Source organism: Pseudonaja textilis, chromosome 3 (genome assembly GCF_049901715.1).
Source record: "Pseudonaja textilis isolate UNSWEBS1 chromosome 3, rPseTex1.2, whole genome shotgun sequence".
NCBI lineage: Eukaryota > Metazoa > Chordata > Lepidosauria > Squamata > Elapidae > Pseudonaja > Pseudonaja textilis.
The window spans coordinates 187,007,891-187,032,425 of record NC_141992.1 but is presented as its reverse complement, the minus strand read 5'-3'; the positions used below and the strand labels follow the sequence as shown (position 1 = coordinate 187,032,425).

The 24,535-nt window shown below is 42.3% G+C and overlaps 1 protein-coding gene across 23 annotated transcripts in view; it reads left to right on the top strand.

Moving 5' to 3' along the window:
• The window catches only part of MTSS1 (MTSS I-BAR domain containing 1), a 155,122-nt gene that overhangs the window by 7,374 nt on the left and 123,213 nt on the right, over positions 1-24,535 (top strand). For all 23 annotated transcript variants that reach the window (XM_087931698.1, XM_087931696.1, XM_087931689.1 and 20 more), the window contains exon 2: positions 13,967-14,028. In XM_087931698.1, coding sequence (XP_087787824.1) covers positions 13,967-14,028 — 62 coding nt within the window. The remainder of the gene's footprint in view (positions 1-13,966; positions 14,029-24,535) is intronic.

Genomic DNA, 24,535 nt, shown 5'->3' with positions numbered 1-24,535 from the left:
AGATAGATAGATAGATAGATAGATAGATAGATAGATAGATAGATAGGCAGGCAGGCAGGCAGGCAGGCAGGCAGGCAGACAGACAGACAGACAGACAGACAGTAGATGAACACACCACTAATTCCAAAGTGAAGTTCTGATTTCATTTATTAAAGAGGCATAGAGGGCCAGCACTGCCATCTAAATTTTGGCACCCATCCTCATCACAGTGAAGTTCTTACCTCAGGGATCGTAAAGGCACATCTTGAGCCACTCAGCAGAAATTTATGGAGCCTTCTTTAGAAAGGTGGGATCATTAATGCTTATCTCCCTGGATGGATGACAAAATGATTTCTAAAAATTCTGGAGAGAGAGAAAATTTATGGCAGTAGTGAGTCTTCCCAAGAATAGCCACGCGGTCAAAATCACTCCAGGAGCCTGAGCATGAAATCCCACAAAGCATTCCAGAACAACAGTCATCGGTAAACCCAACGTTGGCATTTGTGATCTCAATATCAGGAAAGCACTGGATCAAATAGGGGTCCATGGGGCATAGCTGGACAAAATCTATTTCTCCCTTAGAAGAATATTAATGCTTATCTTAAGCACTGGATGATTCTCCAGATGTCTGGATGAATAGTCCACAGAACTGAATTTTGTGAATTGAAAGTAGAACTGTTTATGCTTTATGAATGTTGCACTTATTTTCCAGAAAACAAAACACAGTTCTTCACATACTCACGTTGACTGCTAGGGATGATGCAGAAAGACCTTTTCTGTGTCAGGTAGTCCTTGGCTTACAACGGTTCATTTAGTGATGGTTCAAAGTTACAACGCCAGTGAAAAAAAAGTGATTGATGACCGTTTTTCACCTTTATGACCGTTGCAGCATCCGCCTGGTCACCTGATCAAAACTTGGATGCTTGGCAACTGGTTCATATTTATGACGGTTGAAGTGTGCCAGGGTCCTGTGATCCCCTTTTACGATCTTCTGCCAAGCAAAGTCAATAGGGGAAGCCAGATTCACTTAACAACCGTGTTACTAACCTCACAACTGCAGTAATTCACTTAACAGCTGTGGCTAGGAATGACACAAAATGGAGCAAAACTCACTTAACGAAATAGCAATAGAAACGTGGAGGTCAATTGTGATCATAAGCCAGGGACTACTTAACCCATATTGAGAGAAATATGGGTTTCTGCAGGACAGCGTATTGGGCCATCTGTCTGTCCACATGAAGTGGGTCATCGGCAGGACAATGATCTCAACATAAAAGCAATCCATAAGAAGGGAATACGACTTTGATATTTTGAAACAGCCATATCAATGCTTGTAATTTAGACCCCCACGAAAGGATTGGAGTAGGGGCCCCTTCATGTCAGAATTCAAATATGAATCCCCGTAGAGGAATTGATTAAAATTCAACCCAGAGATGGGAATCCTCCCAATTACAAAAAGTGTTATATAGTTAGTGCAGCAAAAGGTGGTGAAGTCAGCCTGAATTTAAAAGGGATTATTACTCGTTCACACTAACACGCTACATGCTGGATGACTTCGTTTAAAGGGAAGAGGAGCCACAAACAGAATCTTTGTTCCTCTGGTTAACCTCTGATAACATTTGTGGCAGAGAGATAAGCAAAATCCTGAAAGAGGGCAAATAACCTTTTCACAGAGTTGTTATTTCACAGTTATTCCCTTCTCGAGGCCATTTTTTTTTTTTTGAGTTACCATAATGCTTACTTTGGAAAAAAGCTACTCTGAACACACAGCACTTGGTATGAAACATTCAGGCTTTGCTGCATTGCAGGTAGTCCTTGATTTACAACTGGTCACTTAGCGACCATTCAACGGATGCCCCAAAGATGGTTAACAATCAGGATTTGAAGTTCCAATGGCTGCCCCCCCCCCCCACTTGCAGTCACCGAAACTCATTCTTGGTGCTTGGCAATCAACCTGCATTTACCGCTGTTTGCAGCATCCCATAATCACCAACCAAGATTTATAGGGGGGTTTTCTTGCCACAAACCATCGTTTACTTCCAATTTCTGGCAGAAAATGTCCCTTAAGTGAACAATGGGTTCGCTTAATGACTCTGGCATTTGCATGGTGACCACCGCATTTGTTTTACGACCGCTGCCATTACTTAATGATTGCTGCAAAAAATAATGTTGTAAAATCGGGCCTGTCCCTCGATGACCTAGTTAAGGGCTGGCACAAGTTATGACCGCAGTTCTGAGCTCAATTAGAGTTGTAAGTCAAGGACCACCTATAGTTGTAATTTGAATCTGCGACTCGTGATTTTTCACACACCTTTCATCATGTTGGTATAACGATGACACTTATAATAGTGGATGTGTTGTGAGTAGGGCTCAGCACATATACCATTTAATTTTTAATAAAACATACACACACAGAGCTATATTTTAACAATTCACACTTGAATGTGTCACTTTATACTGATCTGTCTTTATTCTGCAGTTCCTCCCTCCTCCCGGAGATTTTCTTTCTTCTTTTTTTCTGCCAACACATTGTACCGATTCAAAATACAGCTGATTGTTCACTTGTTTGTTTGTAATTATGTGCAACCAACTGGTCTTCCTTGTTCTGCATTTCCTCGCCATTATAAACACTGCAGTATGTTTCTTTTCAGGCTTGGAAAAAAAACACCCTTCTGATTTCTCTCCTCTGATCTTGAGTGTTGATCTTGGAAACAGTCAACTGAACAGCTGTCACACATCAGGGTTTCTTTAAACCAATGGCATTGCTGAGTAAATGGTTGGCTATTTTTAGATGTTCGGGCAGTTGCTCTGGATGGAGGAGGCATAGTCCCTAAAGAAGGGGAGATGACTTCCAGAGCAAAATCTTCTCTTCCTTTGCATCATGTTCTAGAAGAGGAGTGGGCTACTACGGCGATTTTACGACCTGTGGATTTCAACTCTCAGAATTCCTGGGAATCCTGCTAGGGGTGCTGGCTGAGGAATTCTGGGAATTCTTGTAAAGTTGCCAGTAGTTGCCCACTAGTTGTTCTAGAAATTTGGGTTCAACTCAGGTGCTATTCCATGGTCATTGTTAGCAGCTCAGGCCACTGCGATAGCTTTCATTACGACCACAATTAGGATAAGAATTTCCGCTGCCAAGTAAGGTGGTTGTTAAGTGAATCGTGCCAGATTTTATGACCTTTTGTGCTACAGTTGTTAAGCGAATTACTGCACTTGTTAAGTGATTCACACAGTTGTTCAGTGAATCCAGTTTCTGTTCTGACCCAAGCCTCGTTCAAATCAAATAAACACCAAGTATATAGAAAAGCAAACCCTTTTTAATGTGCCTCTGTGAATTCTGTTCATTCACAGCAAGGAGTCATTAAAACTGATTGTCCCAGATAAGAGCAAGCCCTTTCAAGGTTACGAAAGGCTGCCAAGAGCACAAGATTAATTGCAGAGAAATATCCAAAACCAAAAGTCTCCAAAAACAAACCAGAATAGACAGGACTTGGAGTTGAAAGAACTCCAAGCAAATAACCTTCCTGCAAATAACCCAGCCCCTGAGGGCTGGGAGGGGCCATCACCTTGCAGCCTTACTCCCTAGTCGCCCGTGCTGCTGCTGCTCTTGCCTTTGAGCAGCCCTATGTGCATGCGCACTGGACACAGGCTCCTCAGGGACCTCTTCATCACTGCTGCCAGACTCCACAAGCTCCAAAGGCAGCACCCCACTCCCTGATAGTCCTGGCCCCATCCCTGCATCACACGCAGGGCCCTCATCGGAGTCCTCGTTCTCAGAGACCTCAGCCGTCCACACCGGTTGCCAACGAACCACAACAGTTTTCCCCATTGGCTTTGCTTGTCAGAGATTGGCTGGGAAGATTTTAACGTTATTGGAGATACTGTTTTATTTAGTTATTTGTTTTATTTATTTATTAGATTTTTCAGTTGCTTACAAGATAATAGGAATAAGTATAAACATGAGTCAGAATGCAGGAAATATGTACGAATAAATGGGGACATTAGGACAGGAACAGTAGGCACGATTGTGTACTTATGCACGCCTCTTACAGACCTTTTAGGAATGGGGTGAGGTCAGTAGTGGATAGTTCAAGGTTAAAGTTTTGAGGGTTTGAGGATGTAACAACAGAGTCAGGTCGTGCATTCCAGGCATTGACCACTCTGTTGCTGAAGTCGTGCTTTCTGCAATCAGGTTTGGAGCGGTTTACATGGAGATTGTGTCTGTTGTGTGCTCTTGTATCATTGCAGTTGAAGCTGAAGTAGTCATTGTCTAATAGGACATTGTAGCAGATAATTTTGTGTACTATGCTTTAAGTCCCAACTGTAAGGTGGTGTAGTTCTAGGTTGTCCAAGCCCAAATGTTCTTAGAGAATTTTCTTTGCTGTCGAGTCCCAATCCCACAAGAGTTTTACAGAATGAGTCTTTTGCAAGGAATTCCGTCAATTGCTGTGGGAATATATTAGCCTTTAGACCTTTGATATGTTTGTGTAGTTGAACGCAATAGAGAAATTAAGGGATGATAAGGATGCTGGGTCAGACATAACATTTTTAAATGTTGCCAAGTGGTGTTGAGTTCTGGCTCTCGAGCGCTCTAAAACAACTTCTCTACCATGGCATGAGAAGTTCAGAGTTTTTTCGCTCTGCTTCTTTTTTTATAGCAGAAGGATGACCAAGTTTAGTGGCTTAAAATTATAGCTGATACAGCAATAATATCAGCTATGGCAACAATGCTGAGAATTTTGGCATCTCTTCATCACAGCTGGATCATGTCAGCATGACGTCTGTTAAGGAAAGTAATTTGCCTTATCAAGGAAGAAGGACAGATGTATCTATTAATTTGATATTTTGCCTTTCATTCAGGAGCTCAGCTTGAGCATACCTGGTGTTTCTTTTTCCTAGTTTCTCCTAACATCAACCCTATGAGTTACAGTCATGGGATGTTTCGTTGAGCAAGTAGAAGAAAAGTGAGGTTGTAAGCCAGTCATGGGTCCTGTGATATTCCACTTAGCAACTACAGCATTTGTCATCAATTAGACTGTGCAAGTGGCTGGCTGAAGCGTGTGTGCAAATGCAGCTCAACTTGCGCAGTCCAGCGGCACTTGGGTGGGTGTGCCTGCCACTTGCGAAAATCAAGCTATCTGCATGCCGCTGGCCCGCCACTTGCACAAGGGCTCCATGCGCCTCCCCCCCGCCCCCCAGCCAAGCCGCAACAGTTGGGAGCCGCTGGTGTGTAGAAGAACAGCAAGAGCTGCAAATCTTTTCCAGGATGGAATTTGCTCTTTGCTTTCTGTTTTGCAAGTGGCCTTTTCCCTCATTGATTGAACGAAATATTTATGTAACAAATGTTACTTTGGCTTAGTAAACCCATTTCTTAATCGGCGAGCAATGCACGAGTTGACGTATCCGTATGGGCAAAGTTCTTTCATGCAGCATTTTGACATGTTCAGTTTAGGTTAGCAGGTCTACAAATGCTCAGATCATCCTGTATGGTAGATTTGACAGCATTTGAACAGCAAAGTGTTTGGCCGATTTCATACTGGCTGGGGAGTTGAAGTCCACATTTTAAAGCTGAGTTTGAGGAACACTGGTCTAGGGACTTAAAGCAGTGGTGGTATTCAGCCAGTTCGTCCTGGTTTGGGCAAACTGGTAGCAAGGATTTGGCATGCATCGCCGAACCAGTAGTAACTTCTGGCTGGCCACACCCCTGACCCGGTCGTAGGTCGCTCGCTCACCCCACCTGCCTGACGCTCACCCGCCTAGTGACTCCTTAAGGTATTTATTTTTTCCCCCTCCCGATAATCAGCTGTTCCTACTACGATCAGCTGTACCGGAATTCCCCTCGCTGTCTTACTGCTTCGCCCAGGAGGCACGGAAGGTCCCAAAATGAAGCATGGGGGTGTGCTGCACACCCCCTCCAGGCCCCGTTTTTTTTTTCCTTCCTGAGCCCCAGGGAAGCTTCCTGGGAGCAAAAATGCCCCCCCAGGAGGCTTGCTTGAGGCCCAGAAGACTCAAAAAATGGGGGGAGGGGCTGCTCCATGCCTAACTGGCCCCGCCCACCAAGCCACGCCCACAGAACCGGTAGTAAAAAATTTTGAATCCCACCTCACTTAAAGTACAGGTAGTCCTTGACTTGTGACTGCAGTGCAGCCCAACATTTCTGTTGCTGAGTCATTTGTTAAGTGATTTTTTCCCCATTTTAGGACCTTTCTGGGTTCAGTTGTTAAGTGAATCACTGCAGTTGTTAAGTTAGTAACAGGGTTGTTAAGTGAATCTTCCTTCCTCATTGACTTTGCTTATCAGATTATCACGAAAGATGATCACATGGTTCGAGGACACTGCATCCGTCATAAATACATGCCAAGCAGCCAGATTTTGATCATGTGACCATGGGGATGGTGAAATGTTCATAAGTATGGGGGGGAAAAAGTCAGAAGTCACTTGTTTTCAGTCTCGTAACTTTGAACAGTCACTAAATGAACTGTTGTAAGTTGAGTACCTGTACAGAGTGTGTCCTTGACATGTGACCGGTTGCTTAGTGAATGTCTGAAGTTATGACGGATACCCCATAAAGATACTTACAACCTAATTCTGAAGTTCTGACAGCTGACCCCCATTATATGACCATCTTTATGACTGTTTGTAGCATCCTAGGGTCGCATGATCGTAATTTATGAGGTTTTTGCCCTAAAGTGGCATTTATGCCTAGTTTTCAGCAAAAATGTCCCCTAGTAAACAGTGGATTTGCTTAATGACTCTGTGGGTTTGCTTAACAACCACTGCAAAAAGTCATAAAATTGGGTTGCTTTGTGGGTGGCCACATTTACAACCAACATAACATACGACCGTAATGGGCAGCCCACATTATGGCTATAAGTCAAGGACTACTTGCAATAACATTGGAGGAGTAGGGAAGAATTGCAAATAATCATGTGTTAAATGACTGTAATTTTCTCGTCATAGGACCTTGCCAAAATTGGAAGGGCACCCCCTCCCTGCTCAGTGAATTACATGGGCAGATTTGTCCTGAGATGCTGTCTTGATATGTGATTTCTACCCCACCTAGAGCAGATACCTGCTTAAGATAATTATTTCTACAGCTGCAATTCCCAAAATATTATTACCAACGTATGCAATTCTAATGTCCCACTAAGAATAGCTGGCAAAAGTGTAATTATTAGCATCTCTAATAAAGGAGAATATTTGTAGCTCAGGGTTGACAGGAGGAATCCTTGGTGCTCTCTGAGCTTGCTTGTTTGCCTGCAAATGTTTCATCATTCCAGATCCACATAGATCAGGGATCCCGAACCCCTGGGCTGCGACCCACTACCACGGTCTATTCAGAATTGGGCTGCGCGAGTGGCTGGCTGTAGCATGCGCCCATGCACGCAACTCGCTTGAGCGGCGGGCTGGTGGACACTCACATGTGCGTGTCAGCCCATTGCTCAAGTTGAGCTGCGTGCAGGCCAGCTCACCTTTCACGCAAGGGCTGTATGGGCACAGGTGCATGTGCCAGCCCACCACTTGGGCGGCTGAATTCCCCTTTCCCCCCAGCCAGGCCGCCAAGCCCCAAAGATCGGGGACTGCTGGCATAGATTAATTCCAAGGTTAACATCAGACCAACAATCAAGTAAACAATACCCCAGTCAAGAAACTGCCAAAGACCAACAATGAACTGATCTACCAAAGAATCTCTTAAGACCACCCTCCCTAACACGGACAGGGCAAGCTACTGCAATATCTATAAACTAACAGCAAACTGCACTCCTTACTATGGTACCATGTTTTCCCGAGAATAAGACTCTGTCTTATATTTTTTTTGCCACCAAAAAAGGCACCAGGTCTTATTTTGAGGGGGATGTCATCCACTGACCACCCACTTGCGTGCATCACCTCCAGCCTTCTTTTTGCTGTCAGAGGTCTTCAGAAATTATTTCTTCTGCGGCCGGCAAGGCTTCCCTGAAGGCCTCTGCAGCCGATAACAGAGTTCCGGATCGATCTGGAGCTTTGTTATCAGCTACAGAGGCCTTCAGGAAAGGCTTGCCGGTTGCAGAAGAAATGGGCCGGCAAGGCAGGTGTTGGGGTGTGCAAGGCCTGGCTACAACTGTCCAAAGGTAAGTTAGTAGGGCAGCTCCACCTCCCCCATCCCCACCCTAGCTTAATTTTTACCCATGCACTCTGGAATGGGTGGGGTCTTAATTAGGGCTTATTTTGGGGGTAGGGCTTATATTGGGTGCACATGTAAAAAGCTAGAATTTACATTCGCGGTAGGTTGTATTTTCAGGGAAACAGGGTAGTACTGATGGTGTTAGTTTGGGTAATGAAATGTCTGCAAGAAAACAAGCAAGCTGAAAGATCACCTTCAAGGACCCTATAGCATCTCTAAATAAAAGCCACATTTTAGTGAGGTAGGCATAATTCGGCTGTGAGAAGCATTTATTTTTCTAATTTTGTGCATTCATGCTACTCTCAGATAGCTAAGCAATTTTCTTCTGTGCTCATGAAAGAATGTGCGAGAAATTTTGGGTCAGAAAAGGCCAGACATGAGATTAGTGATCATGTTGTTTTGAGTCATAAAAGTTTTCCTCTAAATCTCTTTTATTCCACAGTTAGGACAAACAAGGCAGAAAAATACATTTAGGGCAACTGTATCTCAGGAGATATAGCTGAACCACCCAATTGTAAATCAGCTAAGTACAATTGATTTAATTTAATCAAGGTTGTGTAAATTCAACACTAATTGAATTATAGCAATTAACCTGAATTAATGATCTCTTCAATCATTATGCTGGATGGATTCATCCCCCTTTTAACCTCTTCTGTTGCTTAGTAGCTTATGGGTAATATGAATTTTTTAATTTTTTAATTTAGTACTGAGGGATAGAAAATACGTAAAGTATTGTAGGGCAATATATTTGGAGTAAAAGATTGTGGTGAGGTGTGTAACATAGCTGATAGGTTTAGAAAACTGAAAATGTGGGAAAAAAGCAACAATCTACACACATGAACAGTAAACTAGCTAAAATAAGAGCTTTCTTTCAAGCTAATTAAGGATGGTGAGTTTTTAAATCTTGGTACTTAAAACACAATGATAGCAGTCCTTGACATTAGGATTATGCTAGAATGCAACCATTTTCCACCTGTTGTTCTCCAGAAAGTTATCATTTAGCCTATTTGGATATGCTTGTTTTCTTAATGACAAATGACAATGTTCCTTTGGTTTAAGACATGTGTCTTCTTGTGCCAGAGGAAGACGATTTGAGTGACCCTTTCTCAAAATACAGGGTAGTGGTGAAAATTCTGTGCCTGTGTTTTGGGGCTATACCTATAGCGTTGCCCTTTTCATTTGTTAATCTGTTCGAGGTTGCCTGGAATTAGAGTTTTGAATCACCTGACATTTGTATCATCTTATTTTGGTTTGAGGGAGAATAATTGCTGTATTAGGTTGCATGTGTTATTCCCTCCTGGATTTTCTCTCCCTAGTGAACATAATGAAAATATATATTAACCATGAAGAGAGGCAGAAAATTGCATTGAAGTGTAACAAATAATAAGAGATTCATCTTCTGTTTGATAGATTGGAAGAGTTACCGCAGCCAGTTGGCACTTGTTAAGTGAAGAGGATAGAACATAGAATCATAAGGCTAGAAGGGACTTTGGAGGTCTTCTAGTCCAACCCCTTGCTCAAGGCAGGAGCCTTACACCATCCTGCTCAAAAGGTGGTCCGGTTTATTTTTGAAAACCTCCAGTGAGGAAGCACCCACAACTCTGGGAGATAAGCTGTCCCATTGATTAATTATTGTCACTGTCAGATAAATTTCTCCTTAGTTCTAAGTTGGATCTCTCTTTAACAAGCTTCCACCCATTACTTTTTGTCCTGCCCTCTGGGGCCTTGGAGAGTAAGTCAATCCCTTCTTCTCTGTGACAACCCCTAAAGTACTGGATGATGTTGTTAAATGAATGGGATGATGTTCAATAGATTTCTCAGGATGAAAGAATCAAGGTTTTATCTTTTCTCCTTGAAAAAAAAAAATCTGTACACATACATCGATATCTACAAATCCCCTTCTTTATCAAGTGGGCCACACAGCTGCCCAGTTTATGAGCCGCAGAGCACATAAGGATGCCATTGGTGCCCTTAATGTGACCCTGATGTTGCTGTACATATGGTACATTGGTTAAGCTCTTGGACTACGGCAGGCCTGGTCAAGTCTTAGTTTACCTCCCATCATGAAACTCAGTGGGTGATCATGATCAACCATTCAGTTCAACTTGATGAGTTGATATGAAGCAAGGTTGGAGAAGTCTATGTTAGGCCTTGACTGTCTGGAACAAGGGTCTTCAACAGTGGTGTGTTTCAAAATTGTCTACCACCAGTTCAGTGGGTGCATTTTGCATGCATGGACACACTTTGCATGTGCGCACACACCAAACGCGCACTTTGTGCAGGCACAGAGGCATTCCAACCCACCTCCTGCAAGCCTGCACTCTCAGTTGCGTCAGCAGCTAGCGCACTGCACTCTGCTGTGCCGCGCAAAGCAGCTGTGCTTCAAGAGCAGGGAATAGAGGTGAGTATGGTAGCCCAGGCAGGCAGGTGGGCCCAACAGCAGAGTGGCGGAGAGAACTGATTCAGTCTCCACTGCTCATCGGTGCTACCGGCTTGACAGAACCGGGCCGAACCAATAGAATACCACCACTAGTCTTCAAACTTGGCAAGTTTAAGGCTTGTGGACTTCAACTCCCAGAATTCCTGAGCTAACATGATTGAAGGAGGAATTCTGAGAGTTGAAGTCTACAAGTCTTAAAGTTTGAAGACCCCTAGTCTAGAAGAAAGGCCTGTTATAGTTATCTGGGGACTAAATAAATAATTCAGTAAAGGATTAGGCTAAATGTTATGAAATCTCATACAATGAAAACATAGGCAAAACACTTCATGTTGTGTTAAGAAACAAAACACTTCTCGGGAAAAAAATCCCTGACAAATGAAGTGGATGGTTTTGAAGCTTGGCGAAAATGAACCAGAGAGACAAGAAATCTGAGAATGCCTGAATGAATTGCTGTTTTGTTTGGAGCTTGTGCTGTAACAGGTGAGGCTGAGGCCAGAGTGGGAGTCTTACCTATTTCTTGGTACTTCAAAATCATCAACAGTTGACAGATCTTTTGCTCAGCCTAGAGCTGCTCCAATCTGGTTTCATGATTACCGAGAAGTGACTGATTCTTGACAGAATGGTGTCTTTATTTCATGGGTCTTTTGCGGTGTCTCCTGGGGAAAGTGGGATGATTCTGGAGTTGTTGAATTGCCCCAGAGCAATGGCAGCCCTCTTGTCAAAACCAAATCAGAGTTTGGGCTGAGTTTAAGGGGAAAGGGGATTAAGCAGGCTGGGAGTAGAGTTAGGAATTGACTTGCCTCATTGCATTCCCTCCAGACTTTGTGGTTCAAAATTTGGACGTGGGGAAGAAGAGAATTGCAGTTCATACTTAGAAGGATGCATCATTTTATTTATTTGATTTTTATCTTGCCTTTGTTATTGTTTGCAAATAGCTCAGGATGGAGAACGTGGGTAATATTCCTTCCACCTATTTTCCCCACCGGTGAAGTGGGTTGAGCCAAAAGAAAATGATTGGCCCAAAGACACCCAGCCAGCTTTCATGCCTAAAAACTAGAAGCCACTTTCTCCTGGTGATTGGCCCAAAGTCACTCAGCTGGCTTTCTTGTGCTTAGGGCAGGATTAGAACTCTCTCCTGGTGATTGGTCAAAGTCTTCCAGGGTTTTCATGCCTAAAGTGGGACTAGAACTCACACACCCTCCTGGTGTAATTAGCCCAAAGTAATCCAGCCAGTTTTTATGCCTAAAGAACTCAATATTTTGGTTCCTAGGCCCATTGTGTTAATACTAAACCAAACTGTTATTCTTTATGTCTCAAATACACCAAATAATTTTATTTTATCTGTTGGTTAACATATAACAAGTTTGGTTAACGTATAAACAAACATAAGTCTTGAACCAGACCTCTATAATTAGTTGGCATGGACTTGTCTCTTTCCTGGAATCTTTTGCTCTGTCATCAGAGATCTGGAGCTTCAGGGGAAGACTTACCCAGATGGAGGAAGTCTTAGGAAGGCCTTCAAGTCATCATGCCTACAAAGGAGTTATTTCAGGCTGCTCCTTGCACTCTGTAATAAATTCTCTCTGCAAAAAGGCAGAATTTTGCTACTACTCAATGATGTCACCCAGCCTACAAGACAATATCTGAGGACTAATCAGATTTTTGAGGCAGGTGCTCTTCCCGAACCTTGTTTCAAATAATGTTTTTCAATTTGTCAGTGCAATCAAATGAAGCTTGGTAGAAAATGTTGCACTTTTTAACATAACATAGTAGCTGATTAATGTGAGATAAAATATTGATTAGAATGGTTATATACTGTATATAAACAAATAAGAAATGTATGATATTATTATGTGCACAGGATATATATACCCAACTGACACATTGTTGAATTGAAAGATGGTTTTACTTGTTTGTCTTTGTTGTAAAAATAAAAAAAATAATTCACCAAATAAAAGAAAGTGTTGCACTTTTTCCAAAATTTTCACTCTGCTTCCCCTGCTCCTGGTGTGATATTTTTCCCCTCACACGGTTTTTATAATTTCTGCAAATTTCATATCCCTGTGTACTAGAAAGTAAACGTGTATGTACGCAGGCCAGTGGTTCTTCAACTAGAAACAATTTGTCATTATTCGTTCAGCATCCCGTTTGGGACTGCTGCTGCTGTTGAGACACTTGTGTAAAACAACAAAGTCTGGTTTTTTGTGGGTATACTGGAATAAAATTATTTGAGACTGGGAAAATGGGGTAATTGAATCAAAGAGTTTAGCAATCACTGATACATACTATATCCTTATTCCTAGGTTGCTCTTTGGGTCAGTTTAAACAAATTTTAAAAATGCCATTAGTAAAAATGTATGGGATTCCTCGACTTTCGACCATAAATAAACCCCACAGTTTTGCTCATAAATTGTGATAGTCATAAAGCAAGTCACCACATGACAGTACCAAATGTTGTGGCCTTTTGAGGGCCGGTTGTAAAGTGAACACAGCAATCATTAGGTGAACCCATTGTTTTCTATGGGTAGGGAGTTGTTTTTTTTTGCCAGAAACTGGTAGTAACTATTGGCTTCCCCTAAACATATCATAAATCATGTGACTGCAGGACTGCTGCAAGTAGTCGTAAATGTACTCAAGTTGCCAAATACCTAAATTCAGTCATGTGACTGCAGGGGGAGGCCCTCATGAAATTTCGAGTCTGGGTTGTAAGTATTTTTTATTTATTTGATTTGATTTCATTTGTCAATCACTTACAAGATAATAGGTATAAACATGAGTACGAATACAGGAATAGGTACAAATAAATGGGGACAATAGGACAGGGACGGAAGGCACGATGGTGCACTTATGCACTCCCCTTACAGACCTCTTAGGAATGGGGTGAGGTTTTTCGAGATTGCAAAGCAACCAGTCATAAATTCACAATAATCTGTATCTATACGTTTGAGAGTTGAATGTCTTTCCATTATGGCTGATGATGGATTTAAAATTCTGTGTAACCAGGTTCTATCTTGGTTGAAATGAATTTTAACAATCTTCAGTTGGTTGTGGGCTGATTGTGTGAACAGGTTGTTTGTTTTCCCCAACTCCTTTGTAAAGTTAAGAGTAACGGTTATTCCAAAGTAGCCTCCATTTTTGTCTACATACAATCAAGGTTAGTTTACGGATTTGATTGGAAGAAATTATTGGTTACAGGAACTGGGCATTATTATAAGATGAATTTTCCCCCCATCCTGAGTCTTTAAGGAAGAACATTGATCAGCATTACCCATGTGTTTGTTTATTGCCACTGTGAATTTTTCTTTTTTGTAGGTTTGTTTTAATATTTTTAGACATGGGGAAAGATTTGCATTGATCAAAGTTTTGTGCTTTTTCTCTTCCAGGGAAGTTATCCAATTTGGGAAGATTTCATAAATAAAGCGGGAAAACTCCAGTCTCAACTTAGGTAAGCTATTCTTCTATATATTGGCCTGGGCAGTTCCATGTGGTAGCAGGACATACCTTGCTTTTTTTAAAGAAAAAGGGTCTTCAAGAGTTGTAGACTGTTTGCGGGCATTCATTTTCAAGCAAAGCAGTGGAATTATTGGCTGTGCAAGGTTAATTTCGGAGCAGTAAGGAAGAGACACGTTAAACAATGAAGTAGGCCAGTGGTCCCCAACCTTTTTTGTACCAGGGACCGGTTTCACGCAGAAACACTTTTTCAAGGACCGGCTAGGTTTTTTTTATTATTATTTATTATTTATTTATTTATTTATTATTTTTTACTTATTTATTTATTTTATTATGTATTCCACTCATTGAAAAGCTAGTTATGACTTAATTTAATTATAATCAAAGTTGGATTGGATTTAATAATCATGGTTAATGCAGGCATGATATTCCCCTCTGAAAAAAAAAAATCGGGGCTGGCCAAAAGAGCCCCGCCACATGCCAAGAAATTGCACACACAACACCAACGCTACACACCCTTCCTTTCCAGCCAGTCAGGTGTGGATCAGCTCCGGAGCTGGGCTGCCGCTTCCCTGGTGGCAGGGCCATGGCTGCCGCCCAGGGAGCACCCGCTGCTTTCCCTCGCCAGGGCCGGGCGGTGGCGTGTTGCCCTGCGCCACGTGGCCCCCGCCTGGCAGCGTGCTTCTCGGCACTAGGCAGCCGGGTTGCCCAAGGAGCCCGGCCGGCCAGGCGAGGGGAAGGCAGCGAGGGCCCTGCCGGGCTGGGGTGGAAAACCCGCTTGGCAAGGGGCCGGGGAAGCCTGCGGGCGGAGGACCAAGCGCGCTGGGAGGCAGAGATTCGGCCGAGGCCGTCAGACAGAGAGACGGCTGGTCTATGGCTGCCCAATTCCCATTTCCTGCCGCTCACCTGAGTGGCCTGTAGCCGCGTGTTGGTGAGGTGATTGAAGAGCTTCTCATGAGTCTTGACCAGGTCGCCGGCCGCTTCCAAAGAGGGCAAGGGAGTTCGTGCAGGCTGGGATCGAGGTAATCGGCAGCAGCGTAGCCTCCCTTCACAGAACTCCTGCCGTAAGCCTGGCGAATCAGGAGCCTCCTTCTTAGGGAGAGCAGCTTCTCCACGGCTACCACGTTTCCCTTTTCTCTAGCCACGCACAGCGTGGAGCTGACGTTTTTGGTCGAGAGAGGCTGAGGGACCACGTCAAAACCAGCGCTCGATCCAGCATGTTGGAACAAGATGGCGCCGAAGCAAAGTAGGCGGCCCGGTCCCAAATGACCCACGGACCGGTACCGGTCCGCGGACCGGTGGTTGGGGACCCCTGAAGTAGGCTCCTTAAATACCACAAAAAATCGAAGCATTCATTTTGGGCCCTTGTTTTAGGGAAAACGGGAGAGGTGGTAGCCAAATAAGGCTACTATGAATGGATTTGCCCAGTTTTCTTTTGACTTTTAATGTTAATTGTTTTTAATATTTTTAATGTAGAGGGCCTTTTAATATTTTTTAATATATACAGTAGATTTAATGTGGAAGTATTGGGTCTCCTGAATCAATCAGAATAGAGCCTTTCAGCTCTATTCTGATTGATTGATTGATTGAACATTCTGTTTTATATTGTCATTTTATGATGTTGTAAGCTGCCCTTGATAGTGAGATGGGCAGCGTATAGATTTAATAAATAAATGTTATTCGCTATTGCATTCTGGTAGCATGCTCCAGATGCAACAAAGCAGATATTTGGGGACTGAATATAGCCACAAAATTGATCATTCATATCATGTATCAGTGTTTGAACATTTTTAATTTTTGATTATCAGGCTTCCTCTTAAGAAGGCCCTGTTAATTTTCTTTAATCTGTTGCATTAGCAGGGTTTAACCAATTAAGCATGGATTGTTTAACCATGGCTTGCTGAAGAAAGCAGAGTTACATGCTAAGACATTCATTGTCATTGTCTAAGACACTCATTCAGTCCTTGTAGTTTATTAACTACATTGCATTTAACATATGAAAGCATTTTCAAAAGCTGAGCAGGCAAAAACCCCAGAAGGGGAACTTACAAGATTTTACATTTGAGCAATGCTGGCTGGTTGGGTTTAAAATTAAAGGTAATTAAATTTACAGTCTGAGTTAAAGGGAAAGTGCAATAAAGCTAATAGAAGAAAATATTTGTACCTCAGGATTGAACTGAGGGGTAGAGGGTACTTTCTGAGCCTGATCGTTTTTTGCAGACATTTCATTACCCAGCTAGGCAATATCATCAGTGCACTGATGATGTTATCTTGTTGAGTACTGAAACATCTGCAAGAAAAATAGCTCAGAGGGTACCAAAAATTCCACAGTGATAATGCTTCAAGGCATACTGAATGGTTTTAATCCTTGTCTGATGCATTTACTGCCTTACAAAAAGAAGCTTTTTGTATCTTAATTGTCAGTAAAACTGATCTTTTTCCCAGCTGGCCAGCAGGAACTGAAAATTAAGAGAGGAATGAATTATGCAACTAGTGAATAATAGGCAGATCCGTCTTATGTCCTGTTTTTGTGAGGATTCAAAAGCATTAGCACCAAAAAAGGAAAGGAAAATAAATCGGTTAGCAAAATCTGGAATATTACTTGCTGCTTGGAATTTATTTTCCCTCGCCAAAAAATCAAAGAACCAAAGAGTTGGATGGAGCTATGCAGGATAGCAAATGCAGATTCTGCTCAGTTCAGGAATCAGAATGGAAAACTCCCAGACATATGACTTACCAGCCTCTAGTGAAGAGAAGCTACTGTTGAATTACTCTTAAAAGAATTTTTTTTTTTTTAAGTTGGAAAAACTGTTAATTCTGTCTGGAAAAGTGTAACTTTATTTAGAACTAACTAGTGGCCGGGAATGCTAATGGAGGAATTTTAATTGGTGTGAGAAGCCAATTGTTTCTACTAATAAAGGATTGCATATGAAAAGTAGTTATGGATTGGCAGTTATTTTAGAGGAAGGGAAAGAACATGAAAGCTAATGTATCATAGTTAAGATACTCTACCACAGGGGTCTCCAACTTGGGAACTTGAAGAGTTGTGGACTTCAGCTCCCAGAGTTCCTCAGCCAGCAAAACTGGCTGAGGGACTCTGGGAGTTGAAGTCCACAACTCCTCAAGTTTCCAAGGTTGGAAGACCCCTGCTCTACCATAGTTCTAGTACATCATCAATCTTGGAAACTTTGAACTAGACCTTTAGCTCAACCTCGCAGAATTATTGTAGAGAAGAAGAGGTCTCTTTAGCTCATTCGGGGAAGCTTGGAAATGGAGGAGGACCAAGAAGATTGCATGTCTATGGAGATTCTCAAACATCCTGGACATGGTTGTCCCAAAGGTGCTTTTTCCAAAAGGCAACTGGACATTTTTTCCTTTGAAAATATTTCGCTTCTCATCCAAGAAGCTTCAGAACTGTTCTTCAGAACTGAAGAAGCTTCTTGGATAAGAAGTGAAATGTTTTCAAAGAAAGAAAACCAAGAAAGTCCAGTTGCCTTTTGGAAAAAGCACCTCTGGGACAAGAAGATTGTATGTTTCTTTCTATACCTATTTTTTTCCCCTTTCAAGTTAGTTTCCAAACCATGTAATTCTTGGCAACATTTTTGGAATTGGTTTATCCTTGCCTTCTTCTTGGAACTACAACGGAGTAATTGACCTGAAGTCACCGACTGACTGGCTTTGTGCCTAAGGCAGGGCTAGAACTCACAGTCTCCTGGTTTCTAGCCAATTCTTTAACCACACCACCAAATTGGCTCTCCTTTTTGTAAACTTGTACTACAGAGGAAAAAGAACACACATGGCTATGAGAAAAGAGGACTAAGAGAAGGAGAAGCAAAGCTGTCAAGAAAATACAATAAAAAAACTGTGGTTTTACTGGAAAGAGTTACTTGGTTCGGGTGTGCTCTTTGCTAAAAAAAAAAAAAAAAGTAATTAGTATACTTGTAGGTTTGCTTTTGGTGGCAAATATGAAAATAAGGGAACCAGTGTAAAATGAGAACTGAAAGTCCTTAACACGTATGAAGCAACAAGCACTATTTTTTGCTTGTTTCAGGATGATTTGATAGCAATTGGATCTCACTAACTTTGTGAAGCACCTGGCTGTATCTAGAATGGCATGAGGTGTTAACAGCTACTCCTCGAGTTACAACTACAATTGAGCCCAACATTTCTGTTGCCTTAAGTGAGACATTGGTTTAGTCCCATTTTACGACCTTTCTTGCCATAGTTGTTAACTGAATCACTGTGGTTGGTAAGTTAGTACCACCACTGTTAAGTGAATCTGGCTTCCCCATTGATTTTGCTCATCAAAAGGTGATCACATGACCCTGGGACACTGCAACCCTGTTGTAAGTCGAGGACTACCTGTGCTGGTTCACATATCATTGATTGTTGGGGACAATATGCTGACTGTAAACAGAAAGTCCTATAAAACACTATGAAGTGGTTTATAAGTCTTAAGTGCTACTGCTATTACTGTTCTGAGCTATCATGGGCTTGTTAGGTTTGGGGTTGGTGTGTTCTTGGGCTGAGCAAAGATCCATGGTCAAAGGAGAAAATGTGACTGTGTATATGTGTGTAGGGCACACACATCATACTTGCTGAAAAGATTTTCAGAAGCAATTAGGATGATTAGGGGACTGGAGGCTAAACATACAAAGAACAGTTACAGGAACTGGGCATGGCTAGACTAGTGAAGAGAAGGATCAGGGGAGACATGATAGCAGTCTTCCAATATTTGAGGGGCTGCCACAGAGAGGAGGGGGTCAAGCTATTTTCCAAAGCACCCGATGCTTGAACAGAGAGAACTATAAATGAACTATAATAGGCAAGTGCAAATTTATTTATTTGCATTTGCCTATAATAGCTCATTTTTAAAAAAGCACCCACAATAAAATCATGGTTTACTGTCACTCATAAACTGATGTAAGCTGTAGAATGAGGAAGTCAAGATACTGTTATCTTGTCTTTGTTCCTCAGCTTGGAGATAAGGCACTTAAAATAGCACCAGAGTTAAGCTTGCTAGCAGCTGTAAAATCTTTAGGTTTTTTCCCCTCTGATTTCAGGATTTTGGATTATTATTATTATTTTTGCTTCCACCTGCTATGTGCCCTTTTTTTTAGTTCATCCCCAAAGTCATGCCCCAGATTCCTTAAAATTTAAATTCGAACATGCAATTAAGACAAAGAGAAGGAACAGTTCAGTGTTTTTAAATTTTTAAAGCGAACAGTGTCTTTTAAGACCTACTTATTCACAAAATGCCTACTCTATTTAGGGAATGTCTTATATTTGACTGAAGGGAGAATCTGGGGAGCTTTTGCCACTCGGATTAGTTTTGAAATGAAGCTAAATGTCTATACAGATCATCCTCAACTTATAGCCATTTGTATGGTAACTGTTCAAAATTACAACGGCACTGTCATGCCCCTGATGGAGACTGACTCTGAGGGAGAGGAGGAACAACCGACAGGGAGTGGAAGTGTGGCTCCAGAGGTTGTGGAGGAGGCTGGGGAAGGGCAGAGGCCGGCTAAGCAGTCAGAGGAGGACCCAGGCCCATCACCTCTCCTTCCTAGGGCACGCAGGGAGGAGAGGATAAGAGAGAGATGTGGTCTACTCGGGAGGAGAGGGCCTTGATCCTCTTCATGGGCTGCAGGTGTGAGAACTGAATAAGAGTTTGGATCTGCGTACTGGCAAACGCTGGAAACAAAGCGTGTTTTCTTTTGGTCTGAAGTTATCTTGGTTGGCGTCCTTCCAACAGACAGTGCCTTGTTATCTCCTTGAATTTGGTAAATACTTCTCTTGTTCCATTGTGGAAATTTCATCATTGTAGTTTGTTTGGTTTTTTATTTCACCTCTATCTGCTCATTAAGTTCGGACTGTATTGCTTTCTTTTGAAGACTATTTTTGAGTACGTTTTATCTCCAATTGAGTATTATTGAACAGTGGGGCCAAATTGGAGGCATTCAAGGACATTTATTTATGTTCTGGATTTTGTTACGTTTGTGTTATACCCTGGGTCATCACAGGCACTTTAAAAAGTGACTTATGACCATTTTTCACATCTTTGCTGCATTCCCACGGTCACATGATCAAAATTCAAATGCTTGGCAGCTGGTTCATATTCATGACGATTGCAGTGTCTCGAGGTTGTAATCTCATTTTGTGACCTTCTGACAAGCAAATTCAATGAGGAAGCTGGATTCCCTTAACAACTGTGTCACTAACTTAATAACTGCAATGATTCACTGAACAACGGTGGCAAGAAAGGTCATAACGTGAGGCAGAACTCAGTTAACAGAAAAATTTGGGCTCAATTGTGGTCATAAATTGAGGACCGATAGAGTGTTTGGGAATAGGTGCTGAAAATTTGGCATGGCTACCTTTGATTTTTATTCGGCAGACATTTCAATTGAGAACCAAATCCCACTGATTCCGGACCACAGGTAGTCCTCAATTTACAACAGTTCACTTAGTGACCATTCGAAATTACAATGGCACTGAAAAAAAGTGACTTACGACCATTTTTCGCACTTATGACCGTTACAGCATCCCCATGGTCATGTGATCAAAATCCAGACACTTGGCAACTGATTAATATTTATGACGGTTGCAGGGTCCCAGGGCCACACGATCCCCTTTTGCAACCTTCTGACAACCATAGTCAAAGGGGAAAGCCAGATTCACTGAACAACCGATTTACTAATTTAACAACTGCAGTGCTTCACTTAACAACTGTGGCAAGAAAGTTGGTTAAGTGGGGTAAAATTCACTTAACAAATGTCTTACTTAACAACAGAACATTTGGGCTCAAATTGTGGTCGTAAGTCAAGGGCTACCTGTATATTTCTTGAAGCATTGAATGGGGAGATAACAATTTGAACATCCTATACTTAAACCAAAGAAAAGTCTTTTAAGTGCACATGTTAGTCATAATGTATAGTGTACGTCAGGGGACTTTGGGGGCTCAGTGGCTAAGACGCTGAGCTTGTCGATCAGAAAGGTCGGCAGTTCGGCGGTTCAAATCCCTAGTGCTGAGTGAGCTCCTGTTACTTGTCCCAACTTCTGCCAACCTAGCAGTTCGATAGCATGTAAACATGCAAGTAGAAAAATAGGGACCACTTTGACGGGAAGGTAACAGCGTTCCGTGCGCCTTTGGCGTTTAGTCATGACCATGGAGACAACGTCTTTGGGCAGCGTTGGATCTTCGGCTTTGTAACGGAGAAGAGCACCGCCCTCTAGAGGCAGAAACAACTAGCACGTATGTGTGAGGGGAACCTTTACCTTTTTATAGTGTATGTCACTATATTGTATCAAGTTTGGGAGAGAAGCTGGCGTAGCTCCTTCTTTGTCTCTGCTGGTGTGCCTAGTGCAGGGGTCTCCAAGCTATGGACTGCCAGGGGTTTGTAACCGGGCCATTCCCGCCCCCTCCCCGGGCTGGTCTGCAAGCCAGAAATGTTGGGGAATTCTGGCCTAGTAGACTACTGAATCCTAATTTTACATCTGAATCAGGCCGCTCTGAGTTTCTACATGCTGTGGCTTATCGCAAACGGAACACAGCCTGAGTTAAGATAGTTAACTCAGATGTTTAACTCATCTTAAAACACTTAACTCGAACATGTCAGTGATGACTTATTTTTCCTGCTCATCAGCATCGTTGTAATACATCAACACGTCCTTTGACACAGGCTTTCTCGGACAGATGCATGATTCAGAAGTTTTATGGACATCCTGTTTCCCTTATGACTTCCATTTATTCCAGAAGGAGTTTTGCGAAACAGTTTCACGATGGGTAGTTCTGTGGAATTAATTTTGCATTTCGATGTCCCTCATGACATTCCATGGGTGTTACCTCAGGAAGCCATTTCATCTTGACATTTACTGTAGAGGACATCTAAAGCAGGGGTCTCAGCAACTTTAAGCCTGGCGGACTTCAACTCCCAGAATTCCCAGCAAAGCTGGCTGGGGAATTGTGGGAGTTTTGAAGTCTGTCAGGCTTAAAGTTGCCAAGGCCGGAGACCCCTGATCTAAAGCGCTCTTAACTTAAATGAAAGGAAGTCCTCCCCGCAGAATATGAAGCTTCTTGACCAAAAGATTGCTTGCTCTGTCAGATTGGTCATCGAAGATGTAAATGTCTTGCAAAGGTGAAATGTTCTGTGACTGACTCATGAGACAAGCCTGGATAAACTCAATGTAAATGTTAAATTTCCATTTGAAATGTAAGCTCATTAAACAGAGATCCAATTGAGAACTCAGGAGAAGTTTGCTGACAGTGAGAACAATTAATCCATGGAATGACTTGCTCCCATAAGTTGTGGGTTGGAGATTTTCAAGAAGACGGTTATTTCTCTAGGATTGTATAGGGCCAGTCAGAGGTGATATTTCCTGGTTCTCTGAACTACTCAACTTTTCCGCTACTGGTTCTCCAGAACTGGTCCGAACCTGCTGAATACCACCTCTGGTCTCCTTCCATCGGCAGCAGGTTGGACTAGAAGACCTTTTATGTCCCTTGCAACCCTATTGTTCTCTGTTCTAAATAGTCTTTTGGGTTGATCCTAAATCCTTTTAGATCAGGTGTCTGCCATTTGTTTGACTGAAACAGGTAGATGTTTGCATGTTTCTGTTACCTTGCTTTTGTCTAAAATAAGCCACTAGTTTATCCTTTATGTAGTAGCAAGATTTTGATAAGGCAAAGATATACCCTGAATACAGAATAACTTTGCTTCCAGAAGGGAAACGGACTTATGGATCTTAGATGGATGGAGTTGGAAGAGGCCATTTAGGACATGAAGAGTCCCGGCCACTCCAGAATCCAAACGGAAGCATCTGCAACCAATGGTTATCTTATCTTCCAGTGGAGCACATTCAGTAAAGGGGTGCCTTTTGGGTCAGGGCATTTGATGTTAGCGTTCTAGTTTTTAATCATTTAAAGCCATGATTTTATGTCATTCTCTGTGGAATGACAAGATCAGGTCTTGGCTAATCTCTGGCGATATCGTATTTCCTGCTGCTAAAAAAATTATATCTCAGCTCTTCTTTGGATGGGATAATGTACGCTAAGCCATGGTTTCCTAAATTAGCCTCAGTAGGCAGAGTTTACACAATGCTGAGCCCCAACTATGGTTTATCAACCAGAAAGGTTGGGTTCTCCTGACACACACTGGGCTCACATCGGCATAGGCTACCCTTTGTAAGGCCCCTTAGGTTTTGCTGGACTTAACTTAGCTTGTTGAATAAATCCCACATAGCTAGATAGGTTCATAATGCTAAGCGGTGAAGCATGCTTTACTAATTGCGCCAATGGGGTTTTGCACAACAGGGCAAGTCAAAAAAAAAAATGAATCATGTATTTCAGTGCAATCTGCAAATTCAGTCAATAAAATATGCATTTTTGAGCATCCTGACTATTCTTTTTTAATTATATACTGTGGTAATCCTTGACTTATAACTACAGTTGGGAGTGGATTTTCAGTTGCTAAGCAGTGTGGGTGTTAAATGAGACATCCCATGACTGGCTCTGGTTTTCCAATCATTTTTTACTGCAGTCGTTAAGGGAATCACAGTCATTAAACGAATCTGGCTTCCCCAATTGACTTTGTTTGTCAAAAGATTACTGGGAAGGTTACAAATTATGTGACTGCTGGTCACGGTATATATGTGTGTGTATGCATGTATAGGGTTTTCCTGCTTGGACAGTGGGTTGGACTAAAAGGCCTCTAAGGTTCCCTTCCAACCTCATTATTCTATGTTCTAGTTGTCATAAAAGAGCTTGTTTTCCAAGTGCCTGAATTGTGATCATGTGACTGTGGAGATGTGCGCGACAATCATGGCTTCGAGGACAAGGTTTTGTATGTCACTTTTTCCAAGACTGTTGTAACTTCGAACCATCATTAAACAAATGGTCATAATTCGAAGACTACCTTTATTAATATACCTCTTACTGCTACGTTTTGGACAACAAAGAAGTACTTAACTTATGACCACCATGGAGCCCAACATTTCTCTTGGTAAGCGAGACATTTGTTGTGAGTTCCCCCCCCCGCCATTTTACGATTTTTTTCTTGCCACGTTTGTTAAGTAAATCACTGCAGTGGTTAAATTAGTAACATGGTTATTAAGAGCCATGGTGGCGCAGTGGTTAGAATGCAGCATTGCAGGTTAACGGTGCTCAATGCCAGGAGTTCGATTCTGACCGGCTCCAGGTTGACTCAGCCTTCTATCCTTCCGAGGTGGGTAAAACGAGGACACAGATTGTTGGGGGCAATATGCTGACTCTGTAAACCACTTGAAGGGAGCTGTAAAGTGGTATATAAGTCTAAATCAGAGGTCTCCAAAGTCCACAAGTCTTAAAGGTGCCAAGTTTGGGGACCCCTGGTCTAAATGCTCTTAAATGAATCTGGCTTCCCCCTTGACTTTTGCTTGTCAGAAGGTAGGGAGCAAATGAGATCGAAAAGACCATTACCATTTCTTTGTTCTATATACAGCCGTCTTATTAGCTTCTTTTTTTA